Source organism: Muscardinus avellanarius (genome assembly GCF_963383645.1).
Source record: "Muscardinus avellanarius genome assembly, chromosome: 9".
NCBI lineage: Eukaryota > Metazoa > Chordata > Mammalia > Rodentia > Gliridae > Muscardinus > Muscardinus avellanarius.
Window position 1 is genome coordinate 109,594,122 of NC_137795.1, and position 18,203 is coordinate 109,612,324.

Consider the following 18,203-nt stretch of genomic DNA (forward strand, 5'->3'; position numbering starts at 1 on the left):
CAGCCCCAAGAGTGATCAAAAAAAGGACGAGGGAGCCGGGCGTGGTGGCGCACGCTTGTAATCCCCGTGCTTGGGAGGCGGAGACAGGAGGATCGCACAGGTTCGAAGCCAGCCGTGCTGGCGTAAGAGACCCTGTTTCAAAAATATAAAATAGGTCTGGGAGTGTAGCCCGGAGGAAGGAGGGCTTCCAGGAACCCCAGTACCACCAAAAAAAAAAAAGGACGAGGGAGCAGGCAAGTGGCCCCAGAAGATGAGAAGGGCACACTGACCTTTGGAATAGACATTAAAAGTAAGGATTGAAGCTGGGGAAAAGGCATTGGGTCCCCAAGACCCAACTCTGACCAATCACACGAGAGCAGATGGGGACCCAGGAGAAGGAATAAAAGCTCCCCTCCCTAGAACTTCAGATGTTCCTCCCTTTGGGGGACCTCTCCCCTCTGTGTGGAGGGGAATTGTTTTTATCTTCTCTCTTCCTATTAGGAGCCCTCTTAGTCATCAGCTTTGAGGTCACCTTGATATGTTGGAAGGAGCGCAAACTGTCCTCCCAAGCACCAAATGAAACTGACAAGCAGGGACACTGGTGATAAGTAGAGGCCCTGACAACTTCCTTATTCACCATAATTTTACTCTTCCATTTACTAATTCATTCATGGCTACCTTGTTGTTTCCCCTGACTTCCTCATGACTGTTTTGCTGTTTCCTGTAATTAATCATTTTTCCAATATTTTGGTTAAAATCCTCAATATAAGAAAGATGCTGGTGGAAGGAGAGCTAGGAGATCTCTCTCTCTCTCTCTCTCTCTCTCTCTCTCTCTCTCTCTCTCTCTCTCTCTCTCTGTCTTCCTCCCTCCCTCCCTCCTCCCCAGGCCCTTCAGCTGCCCTGTTTCTCTAATAATAATAATTTTCTCTAAAAATTATTCTGACTCTGCTACCATTCATGAAAGAGACTTCCAGCCAATCAGTCAATCAACAAGACCACCATCCATGCCATCTTCCCTTGGTTTAAACTTAATATTTATTTATTTTATTTATTTATTTATTTATTTTTGTGGGCCTGGGGATGGAACCCAGAGGCATTTGACCTCCGAGCTACACCCCCCGTCCAATTTTTTATTCTTAATTTTGAAACAGGGTCTCACTGAGTTGCAGAGGGCCTCACTAAGTAGCCGAGGCTGTCCGCGAACCGCGATCCTCCGGTCTCAGCCTCCTGAATGCTGGGATGACAAGCGTGCGCCACCACGCCCGGCTTAAAGTTAATATTTATGCTACAATACTTACCCTCCTGTAACTTGTTGATTTAACTCTTTAATTTTACAGATAAGCACCCAATACGAGGGGAAAACTGTATCATTTTGGCACCACAGATGGGACAAAGAGGGAAGGGTCCCAGTAAAGGAAGACTCTGATTACAAAAGTATAAATCCACTTAGACACAGATACAGGAATGTTCTAAATAGATTTATTCATAATAGCTCCAAATTAGAAAGAGTTTGGTGCTGAGGACTGAGCTGTGCCCCAAATTCATCTACTGAACAACCTGATCTCCCTTATCTCAGAATGTGACTGTATTTGGAAGCCAAAGTCAGGAGCAGTGGCGCGCACCGGTGATCCCAGCGCCTGCAAACTTGAGACAGGATGACCTCAGGTTCGAGGCCAGCCTCAGCAACTTAGTGAGATCCTGTTTCAAAATAAAAAGTAAAGTAGGAATTAAGATGTAGCTAAAAGGTAGAACATCCCTGAATTTAATTCCTAGTACCACTAGAAAGAGGAAAGGAAGAAAGGAAGGAAGAAAGAAAGAAGCTTTATACAAGTGTGTACGTTTGTCTACCTGAGAAATTGAACCAATAATTATATATATATACACACATCATATATATATCTTCCCAAAATGTGTTGCTGGGAATGGTCTACACACAATGGCAGAGGCTGGCTAGGCAATCCGAAGTCCATAAAGTCCAAGGAAGGCCAGTTAATAAGTGATTTCCTTCTCCCATGGTACAGCTGCTATTAAAGGACAAGGAGGCCCCTTCCCGCCCAGCCTGGCTAACGGAGGTGCAGGGGTCATGCTGAGAGGTCCTTCCTGGCCATCGTGCCTGCCCTGGACCATCCCCTTCCTCTCGCAGACCTGAAGCAGAGGCCTGGTCCCAGCAAACCACTGAGTCAGCCTCCTCAAAGAAGGCAGGTTAAATTGGCTCAGACTTGTGCAGGAGAAAATTCACAGGCATTTGGTTGAACTCATGAACTCAGTGCTTAGGCACTGAGTAAAACATCAGAGTCAAAACTTAAACGGCCATCAGCTCAACCTCTGGTTCCTGTTCAAGGGTCCTGAGGTACTCTGAAAGTGCCTTGGTTTTTTTGTTTATTTCACAAGAGCTAAGCATCTGACCTAGCCCAAAAAAGGGAGTTACCCTGGAATGTGACCTCGACTCCTTAAAGCCTCCCCTCTTCCTCCAGCAGAGGAGTAAGGGCTTTGGGTCATTCTGGAAGGCTCCTTTCAACACTGCAACTCCTGCATCCCACCTGCTGGTGGGCGCTCACAGGGGGGCCTCAGGGCCGGTGACACCGGTGTGATGTCACCAGGCTTTGTGAGGTGGCACCATAAAATCTGCCACCCAGAAAAAAAATCCCTGCTCAAAGTACCTTCCCGCAGAGCCTGAGCCAGTTTCTCCTGTCACCTTCAGCGCAGTGGATGTATTAACAAGTCACCTCTGGGGTAGGTGCAGGGGGAATGGCTGCTGGAAAGGGGGAACAAAAATGTGGGGAGAGTCCTGAGCCTCTGGTCACGGAGACAGGAGGATTGCAGGTTCGCGACCAGCCTCGGGAACTTAGGCCTTGTTTCTGAACAAAAAATAAAATATAATAGGGCTGGGGTGTAGCTCAAAGGTAGACTGTCCCTGGATTCAATTCCCAGTACTCCCCCCAAAAAGGAAGAAGACGAACTTCTATTAGTAAGATAAGAAAGCTAGAGGGGCCATTTTCAAAAGTGTTTACATCTTAAGAAAAATTTTCCCAAGCTTTTTTAATAAATTCACCTTCTAGAGAATACATATTTATTTTTTATAATAATCCTAGCATATAAATACACATGTTGAACTTATTAGATTTGATTGCTTCTCCTGGCCTATTTTCTTCTTTAACTAGTTCCTAATTGCTTTGTGTTTTCTTTTTTTCTTTCTTTCTTTTTTTTTTTTTGTGTGTGTTTTATTGGGGATGGAACCCAAGGGCTTCTCTACCTCCTGGCTACACTCTCAGACCTATTTTATATTTTATTTGGAAACAAGGTCTTACTAAGTAGCTGAGGCTGGCTTTGGACCTGCGTGATTCTCCTGTCTCAGCCTCCCAAATACTGGGATAACAAGCGTGCGCCACCACGCCCAGCTCTAATTTTGGGTTTTGAAGAGAATTGATACAGAAGTCTCTCAAAATTTAGACATTTAAGCCGGGTGTGGTGGCGCACGCTTGTAATCCCAGCATTTGGGAGGCTGAGACAGGAGGATCGCGGTTTGTGGACAGCCTCAGGTACTTAGGCCCTCCGCAACTTAGTGAGACCCTGTTTCAAAATAAAGAATAAAAAACAGGGCAGGGGGTGTAGCTTGGAGGTTGAATGCCCCTGGGTTCCATCTCCAGACCCACACACACAAACAAATTTAGACATTTAATAGGAAGATGTGGTGTTAATATAAATGAAAATGTCTGTATTCCCACCCTTCAGTTTCAGTTCATTTGTTTCACGGTGCTGGGGACTGAGCCCAGGGCCTCACACACACGAGGCAATTCACCATTTTCCCCACATTGGAAGTTATTTGAGTGTTTTTCTTTGCCTAATCAAATATTTCATTTGCTGAGTGTGATTTGTCGTCAATGAACCAACCTCTCTCATGAGTGCAGGATCTGTCAGTTGTTAAATCGTGTCCTGGGGGAATACTGTGTACTATACACTGCCTCATCCAACCTTCAACACCTTCTCCCCGCTCCAGCCTCCTCCGATCTCTGCCCACCGCACCCAGCTCCTGCTGGCTGTACATGGCAACTCTGCAGCCCACTGGGGTTTGCTCTCCTTCCCCTCGCAGGCTGGACTTTCCTAGCCAAGGCATGTTGTGACTTCAGCAGTTATTAATCTGGTGGCCAGGAGGTACCTGGGGGACAGTCCAGAGGTGGGGCATGTGTCACCTGGGTGGTCCAGCACGGCATCTGCTGTAGAACAATACCCTCTGTCCAGGTGTGCTCAAGACTCTCTGAGGCCAAGGGCTGGTGCTGGTGGTTTGATGTCATGGACATTTTGTGAGGACCAGGTTCTAAGGAGCAGTCTGGATTTCCTACTTGAGCTAAGAGTACATGTGAGCTCCTTCCTAGGACAAGCCTAAGGTGGAAACTATAGCAACCACGTCTTATTCCTGAGCCAGAGAGTAAAAGTGGGAGACAACACAGATATTCAAAAGCTGGGAAGATGCTTGAGTGAATTGAAGCAGGAGGGGAAGGACTCATGCTCAGGGTCCTGGGCTGAGGGCTGACTTGGAGAGCTGGAGGCTCATGTCCTTGATGACCTTCCCCAGATGTGCTGTGATTTAAAAGGACACAGTGGGCGACTAATGGCAGCTGTATGCAGATGTGTACCAGAACTGACACTACTCGATAGACAAAATATGTTTTCAAGGCTTAAATCCTTAAAAACATTTTTCATTGTAATGGCCACATATAGAAATTTTTTAAAATCCTAGTCTCTGTCCAAATCCCTCCCTGAACAGCAACCACTCTGGTCCAGTCGGGCTTCTTATGCCAATTGTTTCCAGGGTTTAGCTAATATTCTCAGGCTTCTATTGCTTGATTTATTTTATATATCAATTTCATTTTTCTGACATTACCTCCAATTTATCTAGTTTATTTTCCTAATAAATCTCTGTCTTTTTTTGGTTAATGCAGCCATTGGTGTTTACATCTTCAGCGCTCTATACATATTACTCCTACATTTTACCATCAGATGTCTCATCTGCCTGAACTCCCACACATGGTCGGCGTCTTAGGCACTTACCTTTACTTTCTGCTTTGTTGACATTTACAATCTTTGCATCGTTCCCTCAGCCTCCCCCAGAAATAATGCATGGAAGGCGCATTTTCTGAGTCTTTTAGATATCTGAAAATATCTTGATTTCACTCCCAAGCCCCAAAGTCTTAACTAGGTTTAGGATCTTAGGATGAGTGTCATCTACGTGGAACTCTGAGTGCTTTCTCTAGAACCTTTCTGGGTCCGGGATTGCTCTTGAGAAGTTGAACATCATTCCGGTTCTCCTCCTTACATGTGCTGCCTATGCTCCCCGCACACTCTGGAAGCTTCTGGGATCTTGATCATTGTGTTGGACCTCCTGGTGGCCCCTTTAATTCCTTGTCAATTTGATGATTTCTTTTCTATTTCTCTCTCATTGCTTCTTTGGAAGTGATGAATAGTTAGATGTTCTTGGGAAGAAACACCAGAGCTCACCCTTTCTCTGTCATTCTGTTGTAATTTCCAGACAATTCCATGACTCCTATTATCCAACTTTTTAATGATTTTTTCTTAACTATAACAATCGTGTTTTAAATGTCAACTGCCTCCTTTGGTTCAATATTTATCCCTTTCTCATAGCCTTCTCTGGTTTTATAAGTGTAATGGCTTGGATTTAGAACGTCCCCCTAGACCTGTCATGCGAACAAGGCAGCCATGTTGGAGGCGGGGTTTGGTTGCTGAGGAGCCGCCCTGGGGCTCAGCCTTGAGGATTACATATGGCGCCTTCCTCCCTTTCTTGTTTCTAGCTTCCACAATATGAGAGCAGAGCACTTGCTCTCTCTCAGCCTCCTGCCACCGTGCCCTGAGCTCTGCAGACCCTGCCTCACCTGGACTGAAACCTGAAATCTTCACAACCGTGAGCAACTCTTCTTTCCTAGGAAGAAAGGTTGTTCAGGTCATAGTAGTAAGAATGCTGACCGAAACAATAAGTATAGCATCTTCTTCAATCTTTCTGAGCAGTCAAAATCAGCGTTATATTTTGAAGGTTCTTATTTGTGGTTCTTGTTTGGGATTCTACATTATTTTTATGTTTGTTTGCTTTTCTGGAGGCTTTCCTCAAATGTCTTGGTCAATCCTTGACATTGATATTAAGCTGCTTGGGCTGCCATGACAAACTATCACAAAGTGGCCAGCCTAACCAACAGGAATTTATTTCCTCACAGCTATGGAGGCTGGAATTCCAGGCTCAAGGCGCATCAGGATTGCCTTCTGCTGTCTATCTCCCTGGCTCACAGATGGCTGCCATCTTGCTGCGTCTTCACAAGAGGCCTTTCCTCTGGGCTTGTGCTTCCCGGCCCTCTTCTTAGAAGGACACCACTCCTTTAGAAGCAGGGCCCCCCCCATGACTTTATTTACCTTAATCACCTTTTTAAAGGTCTCTTCTCAGCCGGGTGTGGTGGCGCACGCTTGTCATCCCAGCACTTTGGGAACCTGAGACAGGAGGATCACAGGTTCACAGCCAGGCTCAGCTACTTAGTGAGGCCCTTTTCAACTTAGTGAGACCCTGTTTCAAAATAAAGAATTAAGCCGGGCATGGTGGCACATGCTTGTAATCCCATTCGGGAGGCTGAGACCAGAGGATCACAGTTTGCGGACAGCCTCAGCTACTTAGGCCCTTGGTAAGCAACTCAGTGAGACCTTGATTCAAAATAAAGAATAAAAATAAATAAATAAAAAGACTGAAAAATAAGGCTGCAGGTGTAGCTCAGAGGTACAATGTCCCTGGATTCCATCCCCAGTACCGCAAAAGAAATTATAAAAAATAAAATAAAGAATTAAAAAGTAGGACTGGAGATGTAGCTCAGAGGTAGAGTATCCCTGGGTTCAATCTCCAGTTCCAAAATAAATAAAGTCCCCTTCTCCAAATACTGTCATGTTGGGGGTTAGTGCTTTGACATATGAACTTGGGGGCAGAGTTTATTTCATGAGAGCATTCCATTCCAATCAAAATGTGACGCATGAACCAGCTGGTTGGACTCTTCAAGGGTTGGGACGACCTTGGCCACAGGCACATCATCTTTACCGTGACTGCATGGGAAGCTGGCCGTTTTGTCAGCAGCCTCACACTGAAGTTGGTGGTCACCTTTCCTCCAGGGCCTGTTTTCTCCTAGTAGAATGATCTCCTACTTCCTGCCTTCCACCTTGGGTACAGCAAGCTGGCCACCAAGATCCTGTGCATGAAGTGGAAAAGAGAACTGAGTGGAGCGGGCATCCACTTCCAGATGTTGGTATGACCCTAGCTTCCCTCCTCCCCTCATAAGGTTGAGCCTGCAGCTCTGAGCCGCTTCCACATCAACTGGACCATTGCCCCTTCAAAGTCCCCCACTGAGCACATGGTCTGTGACTTCCCTTCCAAGTGGTTATCAGGCATCCGATAGCTTTCTGTGTTAAAATCATGTCCATTGGTGGTCCCCTGTATCTTTCCCTTCAACACTGCTTAGCTTTGTTTCAGTTCATAGTTGAATCAAGAGGGAGAAGAGACACGCACACGTTCAATCCATCACCTCTAGAGGAAGCCTCTCTTGGTTTTCTTTTTTGGCAAATTACCAACAAACATAAAGGAAATATAGAGAAAAATAACATGAGCACTTTGCAGAGATCATCCAGCTCTATTATTTGCATCTTTTTGCCATATTTGTTTCTGATCTTTCTGAAAATAGGCGTTAAGAATCCAGTAGGCACTCTCTCCTCCTCAGTTTGTGTACATCATTTGCACACGTGTTTTCCCAAGCATTTGCTGTATCTGGGCACATCCATCAGCAGTTTCACTGGTGCCTGTGTTTTCCAAGTTTACATCGGGTTCTACCTGCTTTGGCACTTTATGGTCTTCAGATTTTGCTAAACTCATGCATCCACCTTCGGTTGGTTTGTGTCCATCCCTGAATGACAGTCTCACATCAGTTCTTACATCGGAAAAAACTTAAGCCTTGTCTTGTGTTTGGCTAGGACCAACATCGCTTCAGCAAACATCCTTGCACATGTATCACGATGGACGCTTTTCCCGCAGACCTCGCGCCAGCTCTCGCCAAAGCCACAGCGCCCATTCACGGTCCCTTCCACGGTGACCTCGGGTCTCATTCTGCGTGTTCTCTCCGGCATGCCGCACGGCATACATTCCCGTTCCTAACAGTCTGACTCGTGTCAAGTCATATTTGTTTAGAGCCCAGTACTATCTCTACCAGATGGGTTACGCATAGATAAGAGATGAGAGAGACTTTTCTCGCATTATTTTCTAAAACTGTGCACTCAGGAGTAAGGGCCAAGGACTTTAAATGACATTCTGTGTTTTGTACTGATGGATAAGGATGTTGAGTAATCTTATGAAAAGCAGTTCCAAAAGCCTTTGCTAATAGAAAAAGACTGACATTAAAATGGTTGTGTTTTTAAAACACTGACATTGAATGTAAACCAAGTAGATGATCTACAAATCTTTGAAGAAATCTGTAACACTGTTTCTTTTAAATCTGTCTGATTTAGGAAATTGAACATCAGGCCTTCAAAAATGCTAAGTTTACAATGAGAATTACCTTTTTTCGATGTTTATTCTATGGGCCTTTGATATTTGGGATCTGGATGGTTCTTTCATTTCTATATTTATACCATGATTATATGAGGGACAAGCAGGAGGAAATTGGAAAATCTACATCGGTTTGGACCCTGGAAAAATATATACAACAGCAGAACATCGAAAGCCAGAGGCAGATGCCGAGACAGATGATGTTTGAATTAGACGAAGAAGAAAGTGACAGGAAGAAGCCAGGTCCTATCATTGGTGAGTATTTTTTATTTTCTCTGTTAGCCATTTTAAGGGGGAAATTCACCACCAAGTTAATATTTGGAAAAGTAATAGAATATCCCTTTGCAGCAGTGTAATTTTAAATTTTGAATATTTCATATGCATGTGCATATCTATACACAGAAAATAGCATTAAGACAGGCACACAGGCTGGGTGTGGGCGTACACACCTTTGATCACAGTACTTGGAAGACTGAAACAGGAATATCACAGGTTCAAAGCTGGTCTCAGCAACGTAGCAAGGCTCTCATCATCCTAGTGAGACTCTGTTTCCAAATAAAAAATAAAATAAGCCAGGCGTGGTGGCGCACGCTTGTAATCCCTGCGCTTGGGAGGCGGAGACAGGAGGATCGTGCGGGTTTGAAGCCAGCCACACTGGCTTAAGAAACCCTGTTTCCAAATAAAAAATATATAAAATAGGTCTGGCCGGGCGTGGTGGCACACGCTTGTCATCCCCGTGTTTGGGAGGCAGAGACAGGAGGATCGCGCAGGTTCGAAGCCAGCCGCACACGCTGGCTTAGGAGACCCTGTTTCCAAATATAAAAAAAATGTAAAAATAGGTCTGGGAGTGTAGCCCGGAGGTAGAAGGGCTTCCAGGAACCCCAGTACCACCAAAAAAAAAAAATAGGTCTGGGAGTGTAGCCCGAGAAGGGTTCCATCCCCGGTACCACCAAAAACTAATTAATTAATTAATTAACTAATTAATTAATAAGGCTGTGAGTATAGCTCAAAGGTAGAATGCCCCTAGGTTTTATCCCCCCACCAAAAAAAGAGACACACATGCATTTACCACCTAAATTTAGCCCTTTTCTTCTTGTAAATAACTTGCTAGGTTTGCTTCAGAGAGCTTTCTGTTCTTCAAAGAAGTAAGTTTTAACAAGTACAGTAGAAACTTTACCCCGCCCCTTCTCCTCCCTCCAACGTAGAGCAAGTCAATAAACTAATTGATCAGTACAGGCTTCCCCTCCTCTTCCTACAGGCTACCTCTAAGCAATACCTGCTATTATGTATTTTTAATACTTCTATAGATATCCTATGGCACATATCCTTTTAGAACTTTCAGGTTTTTTTGCTCATTATGTTTGTGGGATTGTTTTCTCCATTACGCACAGCAAACACCTAATTTAACAAACAAGTTCAAAACCAGACAAGAGCAGTAAGGAGTAGAATTCCAGCCTTCAAGGCCAGATCCAGGTTTGCTGGGTTCTCTGCTCCGCACAGCCGTCCCCTTCCCTATGCTCATCTCCTCTGACTCTCCTGCCTCCTGCTCTTCGGCCGTATTCTAATTCTGCTCTAAAAGTCTTAGCACTCAGAGGCCAACAGAAAGTAAAGTAAAGGGAGCCTGGTGTGATGGCGCACACTTGTAATCCAGGCACGCGGGAGGCTGAGACAGGAGGATCGCAGTTCGAGAACAGCCTCAGCTACTTAGTGAGTTCCTCCGCAACTCAGTGAGACCCTGTTTCAAAATAAGGAATAAAAAAGAGGGCTGGGGGGGTGTAGCTCGGAGGTAGAATGCCCCTGGGTTCCATCCCCAGTACTGTTTTAAAAAAAAAAAAAACAACTAAAACTAAAAAACCCATAAACCAAAAGGTGAAATGAGTCCTAGTCGTTATTACTTAGATACAGAAGTATATAGTCTGTATATAAGAGAAATTCCTTCCTTTCTACCTCCATTCTCAGCCCAAAGAGGTAAGTGCTCAACCATTTGCCGTCCGTCACTTTTCTCAACATGAAGTTTACTTTGATGACACACCATGGCAATTATTTTCTTTTACCTAAATACCTATAGACTCGCCTCAGTCTTTAGGAGTTGTAGAGAAGGGAGAGTCACTTTCCTGGCTGTCCCCCACCATGGATATTCAGGCTGTTTCCTGCACTCTTGCAGTTGCAAATGAAGCAGTGAACTCCCTTTCTAATACCCACAAAAAGAAATATGCACACATTTAGAACTATATAGAATGAAATATCTACGTAAAACAGATTCCTAGAAATGGAGAACTAAGCCATGGGGGTATGTATTTTTTTATTTTAATAGAAATGACTAAATTATCCTCCCCCAGGGTAACCACTTTACCCTCCCACCAATGTTGAGGAAAGAAAGAAGGAATCCCCCTACCGTTTCCACCTTTCCAAATCCAGACGTGCCTTGGTAAGAAGATGCAAGGACCTTTCGTTCACTCTGCATCACCGGTACCTGGAGTGCTCTGGACCCGGAAGACCCCGACACAGAGCACCGGGAGCCGGTGTCCCTTCTCCCACCTATGGCTTCTTGCCTAAGACCAGCTCCGGCCAATTCCGGGTTTCTCGAAGGTGTGAGGAGTCAGCGGCTTGAGGGAGAGACGACCTTTTGTGGATGCATGACTCTGACGTACAGAGTCAATGCTTTATCTGTATATGCTTTTACATGGAAATATTTGATATTGACAACTTCTGACAAAACACATCCTCAATACATCTGGATACAAACAACATTTGAAAAACATGTTTTCGGTACACCTAGGTACATTTTGTGCTTTATCTGGAACAATTCAACCTGCCCTAATAAGCTCATATCCCAATACCCAAAATTGTCCAAATTAACATCATACAAAAGCCGGCTCCGAACCTGCACGATCCTCCTGTCTCAGCCTCCCAATCGCGGGGATTACAAGCATGTGCTACCACGCCCAGCCACCAGCCCCATTTTCTTTGTTTGTTTGTTTGTTTGTTTGTTTGTTTTTTGATGGTACTGGGTGTAGAACTCAGAGGCTTTCCACCTCCAGGCTATACTCCCAGACCTACCCTATATTTTTCTATTTGGTAATATGGTTTCACTAAGTTGCTAAGAACCTCACCAAGTAGCTGAGGCTGGCTTCGAACCTGTGCGATCCTCCTGTCTCAGCCTCCCAAGCCCGGGGATTACAAGTGTGCGCCACCACGCCCGGCTTTGTGCTTTATTTTTGAAACAGGCTCTCACTAAGTTGCAGAGGGCCTCACTAAGTAGTTGAGGCTGGCCTTGAAGCTGTGATCCTCCTGTCTTATCCTCCCAAGTACTGGGACTACAAGCATGTGCCACCGCGCCTGGCTGTGAAGACACATTTAAAGATGACGAAATAAGTAGCCTGGAGTAGGAAATTCCAAGGCTGATGATGACGGCATGGCTGCTGCTGGCTGCTCCTATCCAGATGTATTGTGATAAAAGGGAGCAGAAGCAGAGGAGAAAGTTTAAGCATTTCAAGCATGTCCAGAAAAGTATGGGTCAAGAAAGATATGGTTGCTGAAGAGATCATAGCCATTAAAGAGAACTTAAGTACTTTGCCTAGAGATAAAAGGAAATATGCCTTAAAAGCAGTTCAAGAATTAGCAAGACCCCGTCCATCACAGGCTCAGGGGAAACTTGCTTGAAAGAGGTCAATTTAGATGGGCATGGTGACGCATGAACTCCTAGTACTTGGAGCTGGACAAGAGAATCCCGGGTTCAAGGCCAGCCTCAACAATTTAGCAAGGTCCTCAGCACACACACACACACACACACACACACACACACACACACACACAGTTTTGAAAAGAGGCCCTAGGATGGGGGGGCGTCTTTTTCCATGAGGCCACCTAGGAAATTGTTTCCTCGGGCTGTGTTTCCGGCACGCCACTGACTTGGAGTTGTCCATGGTGCTGGCTCTGCAGGCATGCAGGATGCCAAAATGAGGGGTGATGGAAGCTTCCTCCCAAATTTCAAAGGAAAACCCAGGTCAGGCAGGGTTGGGATCCCTGCACGCAGGTCCTGAGGGCAGCCTGTGAAGCGGTGAGGGTAAAGCCGAGGCTGCGATGGAGGCCTCCAGAATTAGGAAGTGTCAGGATCGTGGGAGCTTTGTCAAGGGGAGCAGCCAGGCAGGTGCGGCCCGCAGGCCAGGGGCGGGCGGCTCCGGAGCTGGCATCTCACACACGGACACCCCGTCCACTTAGGACCATTTGTTGAAACACACCCCTTCCCTGCCTGATTACATTGTCAAGAAATCAACTGACCAGTTCTGTGTGGATCTATTTCTGAATTTTATTCTCATTCTTTTAAACAATTGTTTTGATTATTCTAGGTCCTTTTGTTTTTTGTGGTACTGGGGATGGAACCCAGGTGCATTCTACCTCCAAGCGACCCCCCTGCCCTATTTTTTATTCTTCTTTTTTGTTTTGTTTTTTTATTTATTTATTTTTATTTATTTATTTATTTGGTGGTACTGGGGTTCCTGGAAGCCCTTCTACCTCCGGGCTACACTCCCAGATCTATTTTTACTTTTTTTTAAATTTGGAAACAGGGTCTCCTAAGCCAGCACACATGGCTGGCTTCGAACCTGTGCAATCCTCCTGTCTCCGCCTCCCAAGCATGGGGATTACAAGCGTGCACCACCACGCCCAGCTTATTCTTCATTTTGAAACAGGGTCTCACTGATTTGCAAAGAGCCTCACTCAGTAGCCGAGGATAGCTGTGAACCCAGATTCTCCCATCTCAGCCTCCCGAATGCTGGGATTACAAGTGTGCGCCACCACACCCAGCTCTATTTTTTAATTCTATTCTCATTCTTTTTTTTTTTTTTATTTTGTGGTACTGGGGTTCCTGGAAACCCTTCTACCTTTGGGACACACTCTCAGACCTATTTTATATATTTTTAAACTTTGAAAACAGGGTCTCTTAAGCCAGCGAGGCTGATTTCAAACCCGCACGATCCTCCTATCTCTGCCTCCCCAGTGCAGGGATTACAAGCGTGCACCACCACGCCCAGCCTATTCTCATTCTTTTAAACAATTGTTTCGGTTATTATAGATCTTCTGCTTGTTCATAATCATTTTATAAATGTTGTAAGTTTCTACCCAAAGAAGCCCACTGCTGTTCTGAATGGAACTGCATTAATCTATTGATTAATTTGGGGAGAATTGACATATTCAGAATTGCAAAATTGCATCACACATATTTTGATGTGTTGAATTTTCATTTTCATTCGTGTGTGTGTGTGTGTGTGTGTGTGTGTGTGTGTGTATTACTGGGTGTGGAACCCAGGGGTATTCTACCTCCAAGCTACACCCCCAGCCCTATTTTCAAATTCTTTATTTTGAAACAGGGTCTTACTAAGTTACAGAAGGCCTCACTAAGCAGCTGAGGCTGGCCTCAAACTTGTGATCCATCTCAGCCTTCCCAGTACTGGGATTTTGAGCATGTACCACCACAACTGATATCTCTCTGTACTTTGTATTAACCTTGAGAATTCCTCTTTGGATTATTTAAAAGATGTTTGCTTCCTTGGGCAGAAAGTGGGGTGGACGGTCTCTAGGCTAGAGTAGGTGTGGCTAAAGGCATTCTGTCATCAGGCACACTTTCTGATTCTTTGGTGGGGAGAATGAGCTCACCTGAAAGTTGTTTTCATTTGTAACTACTGGTGGTTTTAGTGGGAGCCTTCCACAGCCTCCTGCCTGGAATTCACGGGAGGAAACAAGGAGACCCAAGAAGGTCACCGTGTCCTCCATCGAGCCCTAAGGTCCACAGGCAGGCAGACACCTTCCTCCCACCTCGAGCCCTCCTCTGCTTACCTGCTGTGTTAGATACAGGAATTTTTTAGTTGTAAGAAATAAATAAGATCTGGGAGGAAGAGAGCTACTCCATCTTGGCTAGAACACCCTTGGTATGTAGTCTTTAAAGCCAATTTTAGAAAACTTTACTTGGGCAGTGGGGGGAAATTTTATTCCTTAGAAGACCTGGTTATCAAAGGAGTAAATTCAAGATGAGTCGCTCGTATCTTGCACCAGTGTGATAGTAGTAAGCCTTTACTTAAGTAGTAGGTAGACTTTACTTACTTCGAGTACCTTTTCTTGTTGGGTGCATGGGTGCACAACTGTGATTCCAATATTTGGGGTGCTAAAACAGGAGGATCACAGGTTTGAGGCCAGCCTAAGAAACTTTTAGTGAAACCCTGTTTCAAAATAAAAGATACAAAGGGCTGGAGATATAACGCAGAGATTGAACATCCCCAGGTTGAACCCCAGCACCAAGGGGAAAAAAATTACCTTTTCTTACAGATAATCGTTTTAACTTTTCGGACCCAGAACTGCTTAGTGGACTTCAAAAACATGGATTTAATACCATAATCAGTAGACGATTGGGCAGCACGAGAGAGGTACCGGATACCAGGAATCAAATGTATGTTCCTTCCATGTTTTCTTTTAAGTTTCTAACCAGATTTTATTTTTTAAATTTTATTTATATGTGGAGCATATTGAAAATGATATACATTTAGACTGTGCTTGGTGCCCTCTCCCCCCAACCCTGGTTCCCTTTCCTCCCTCCCAACAGTTGCTGCCTGTGTCTATATGTTGGAGTGTTGAGCCTATGCCCTCCTCTAATAACTTCACAGTCTCTGGTCTAATTTTCAAATCTTTGATCCATCTCAAGTTGATTCCTGTGCATGGTGAGAGGTAAGGATTTAGTTCCATCTTTTTACAAATAGATAGCCAGTTCTCCCAGCACCATTTGTTGAAAAGTCTGTCTTTTCTCCAGTGTATGAGCTTGGCCCCTTTGTCAAAGATTAATTGACTATAATTAGGTCAATTAGGTGTGTGGGTTTGTTTCTGTATCTTCTATTCTGTTCCACTGGTCAGTCTGCCTGTTGTTGTGCCAATACCATGCTGGTTTTTTTTTTTTTCCTACTATTACTCTGTAGTATAATTTGAAGCCAGGGATTGTGATGCCTCCTGCATGGTTCCTATTGCTGAGAATTGCTTTGGCTTTTCTGGGTCTTTTCTTTCTCCATATAAAATTCATAACTGGAGACTTCCAGGAAGATGGCGACCGAGAAAAGCGGGGCTTAAGAGCCCCGCTAACAACCATTCTCCATTACCACAAAATCAGCGCCTTTCATAGCCAGAAAACACCATCACCAGAGAAACAAAAAAATCACCAGGCTCCAGAGAGAAAGCGGACTGAGAACAGAGCTCAGAGCCACAGAGGAGATACACCGGCCTCACACCCGAGGACGCGGCAGCAACGCTATACTGCCAGCGGCAGCGGCGAATTCACCAGATGGCTACAGCAAGCTGAGGTGAGCCGCTGCGGAACAGCCAGGTGGGATTTCTCGCCGCAGGTAAAATCTAAAGCTCCCAGTGGCTGAGCTCAGCACACGCTGCAGGGATTCAGAGTGGAAATCAAAACCAAGAAGAAATAAGCCAGCCTCACGGCCGAGGGCGTAGCAGCGGCGCCATATTGCCACAGGCGGCAGCAGCAGAGAATTCACTGAATCCAATACAGCTACATCTGCGTACTCAAGAACAGTGAGTCAAATTGCGGGCCACAGAGGAGAAATCCCAGTACTGTACTCCCTGGGACTTGACCCAGTGGGGGAGTGGCAGTGGCAGAGATATCACACCATAGGAGAACGTGCAACCTGGCACCCCCCACAGTCTAAAGCAGCCTCTATCGACTCTCTGGGTCAGAGACTCTGTGATACAACCCAGTAAAGGAGTAGTGGGGTCTGAGATACTACTGACTCGAGATCCAGAACACCTTAAGTGAAGTCATAGTGACCCAAGGGAAGAACCCAGAGAAGGCACAAACTTCCGAAATCATGGGAAAGAGGAATAATACTGGAGCAATGAATGCCCACAACCCCACAACATCAGAACCCGATAAAACAGAAAATCAGAGATTTCTAGAAGATCAAATCAGGAAAATAACTGTAGAAATAATAGAGGTGCTTCGAAAAGAACTCAGAGAGAGCCAAAAAGAGATAAAGGATGCAATCAATGAAGTAAAGGCCTCAATTCAAAGCATGAACAACCGATTACACCACATGGAGAACAGAATCTCGCTCTTAGAAGATGATCATTCAAAAAATGAACGCATAGTTTCTAATCTAGGAAAAAATATCCGACAGCAGGAATCTGATATTGAAGAAATATGGGCCCATTTTAAGAGAGCTAACCTAAGAATAATTGGAATAGAGGAGGGAAAAGAAAGTGAAACCAAAGGGATCAACAATCTCTTCAAGGAAGTAATAGCAGAAAATTTTCCAAACATAGAACAAGAGATTGATACATAGGTCCAGGAAACTAATAGAACTCCCTTTAGACAGGATCGGAGAAGAGGATCCCCATGCCACATAATTGTCAAAATGACCACTGTGGAAGCCAAGCAGAGAATCTTAAAGGCAACAAAAGCAAAGGGCCAAGTGACATTCAGAGGCAAACCAATTAGAATCACTCCAGACTTCCCAAACCAAGTCATGAGAGCCAGAAGGGCTTGGAGTAACATATTCCAAACTCTGAAAGAAAACAACTTCCAGCCAAAAATTTCCTACCCAGCAAAACTTTCTATCAAATTAGGTGGAGAAATAAGAAGCTTCCATGACAAACAGAAACTGAAGGAATTTATGTCTTCAAAACCAGCACTAGAGAAAATACTTAAAGAGATTAACTACAAAGAAGAAATAGATAACACACATCAGAACTAGAGAAACAAGATTTTCCATCCAACAGACAACTAAGATTGGTTATCTGTGGAGATTCATTACTTATGTTAGTCTTTTACCTATCTCTAGATGGTATTGTTTTCCTTTATTGTTGTTAATTTTTAGGATTTCTAGTTGGACTATTAATATACCTTCAGATATAGCATTTGGAAATATTTTATCCCATTCTATTAGTAACTGTTAACTCTGTTTACATTGTCTTTGGATATACAATATTTTTTTTTATTTTTTAGGGAGTTTGTATACTCTTCTGTTGCCTGTGCCATTGAAATCATATCCAAGAAATCAGTGCCAATTTCAATGTTGTGAGGTTTTATGACCCAGATTTTCTCCTAAAAGTTTATAGTCTTAAGATTTATATTTAGGTCTTTTATCTATTTTGAGTTAATATTTGTATATGGGATTAGGTAAGGGTCCAACTTTATTCTTTTCCATGTAATTATTATGTTTCAACAATATTTAGTTAAAAGATTATTATTTCCACCACCAAATGTTCGTGGAAACCTTGTCAAAAATAACTTGACAATATAGGGAAGAATTTAGCTCTAGGCTTTTATTTAACTCCAATGGTTTATATATCTGCCTTTAGAGTAGTACTACAGTGTTTCAATTATTGTAGCTTTATATGGTTTGAAATCAGAAAAATATATATCTTCTAGCTTTGTTCTTTTTCAAGATCATTTTGGGTATCTAGAGTCCATATTCCATATTAGGATAGAGTTTTTTTCTGAAAAATAAATTATATATATAAATATATGATAGTTTCACCTAAAAAAAATAGAAAAAATATTCTCTGGTAAGAAAGAAAGTAAAAAGAAATATTGAAATGTTATCTTTAAGTCATCAAAAGCTTGGTATCAGACAAATGAAACTGTTATGTG

At 43.9% G+C, this 18,203-nt stretch overlaps 1 protein-coding gene across 1 annotated transcript in view; it reads left to right on the plus strand.

Annotated features, from left to right (window-relative positions):
• Nucleotides 1–8,649: 8,649 nt before the first annotated feature.
• Nucleotides 8,650–18,203, plus strand: part of GALNTL5 (polypeptide N-acetylgalactosaminyltransferase like 5) — a gene marked incomplete at both ends in the record, with an annotated part of 35,184 nt that continues 25,630 nt past the window's right edge. Inside the window, 3 exons of the mRNA XM_080701294.1 lie at nt 8,650–8,812; nt 10,994–11,326; nt 14,906–14,999. Coding sequence (XP_080557420.1) covers nt 8,650–8,812; nt 10,994–11,326; nt 14,906–14,999 — 590 coding nt within the window. The remainder of the gene's footprint in view (nt 8,813–10,993; nt 11,327–14,905; nt 15,000–18,203) is intronic.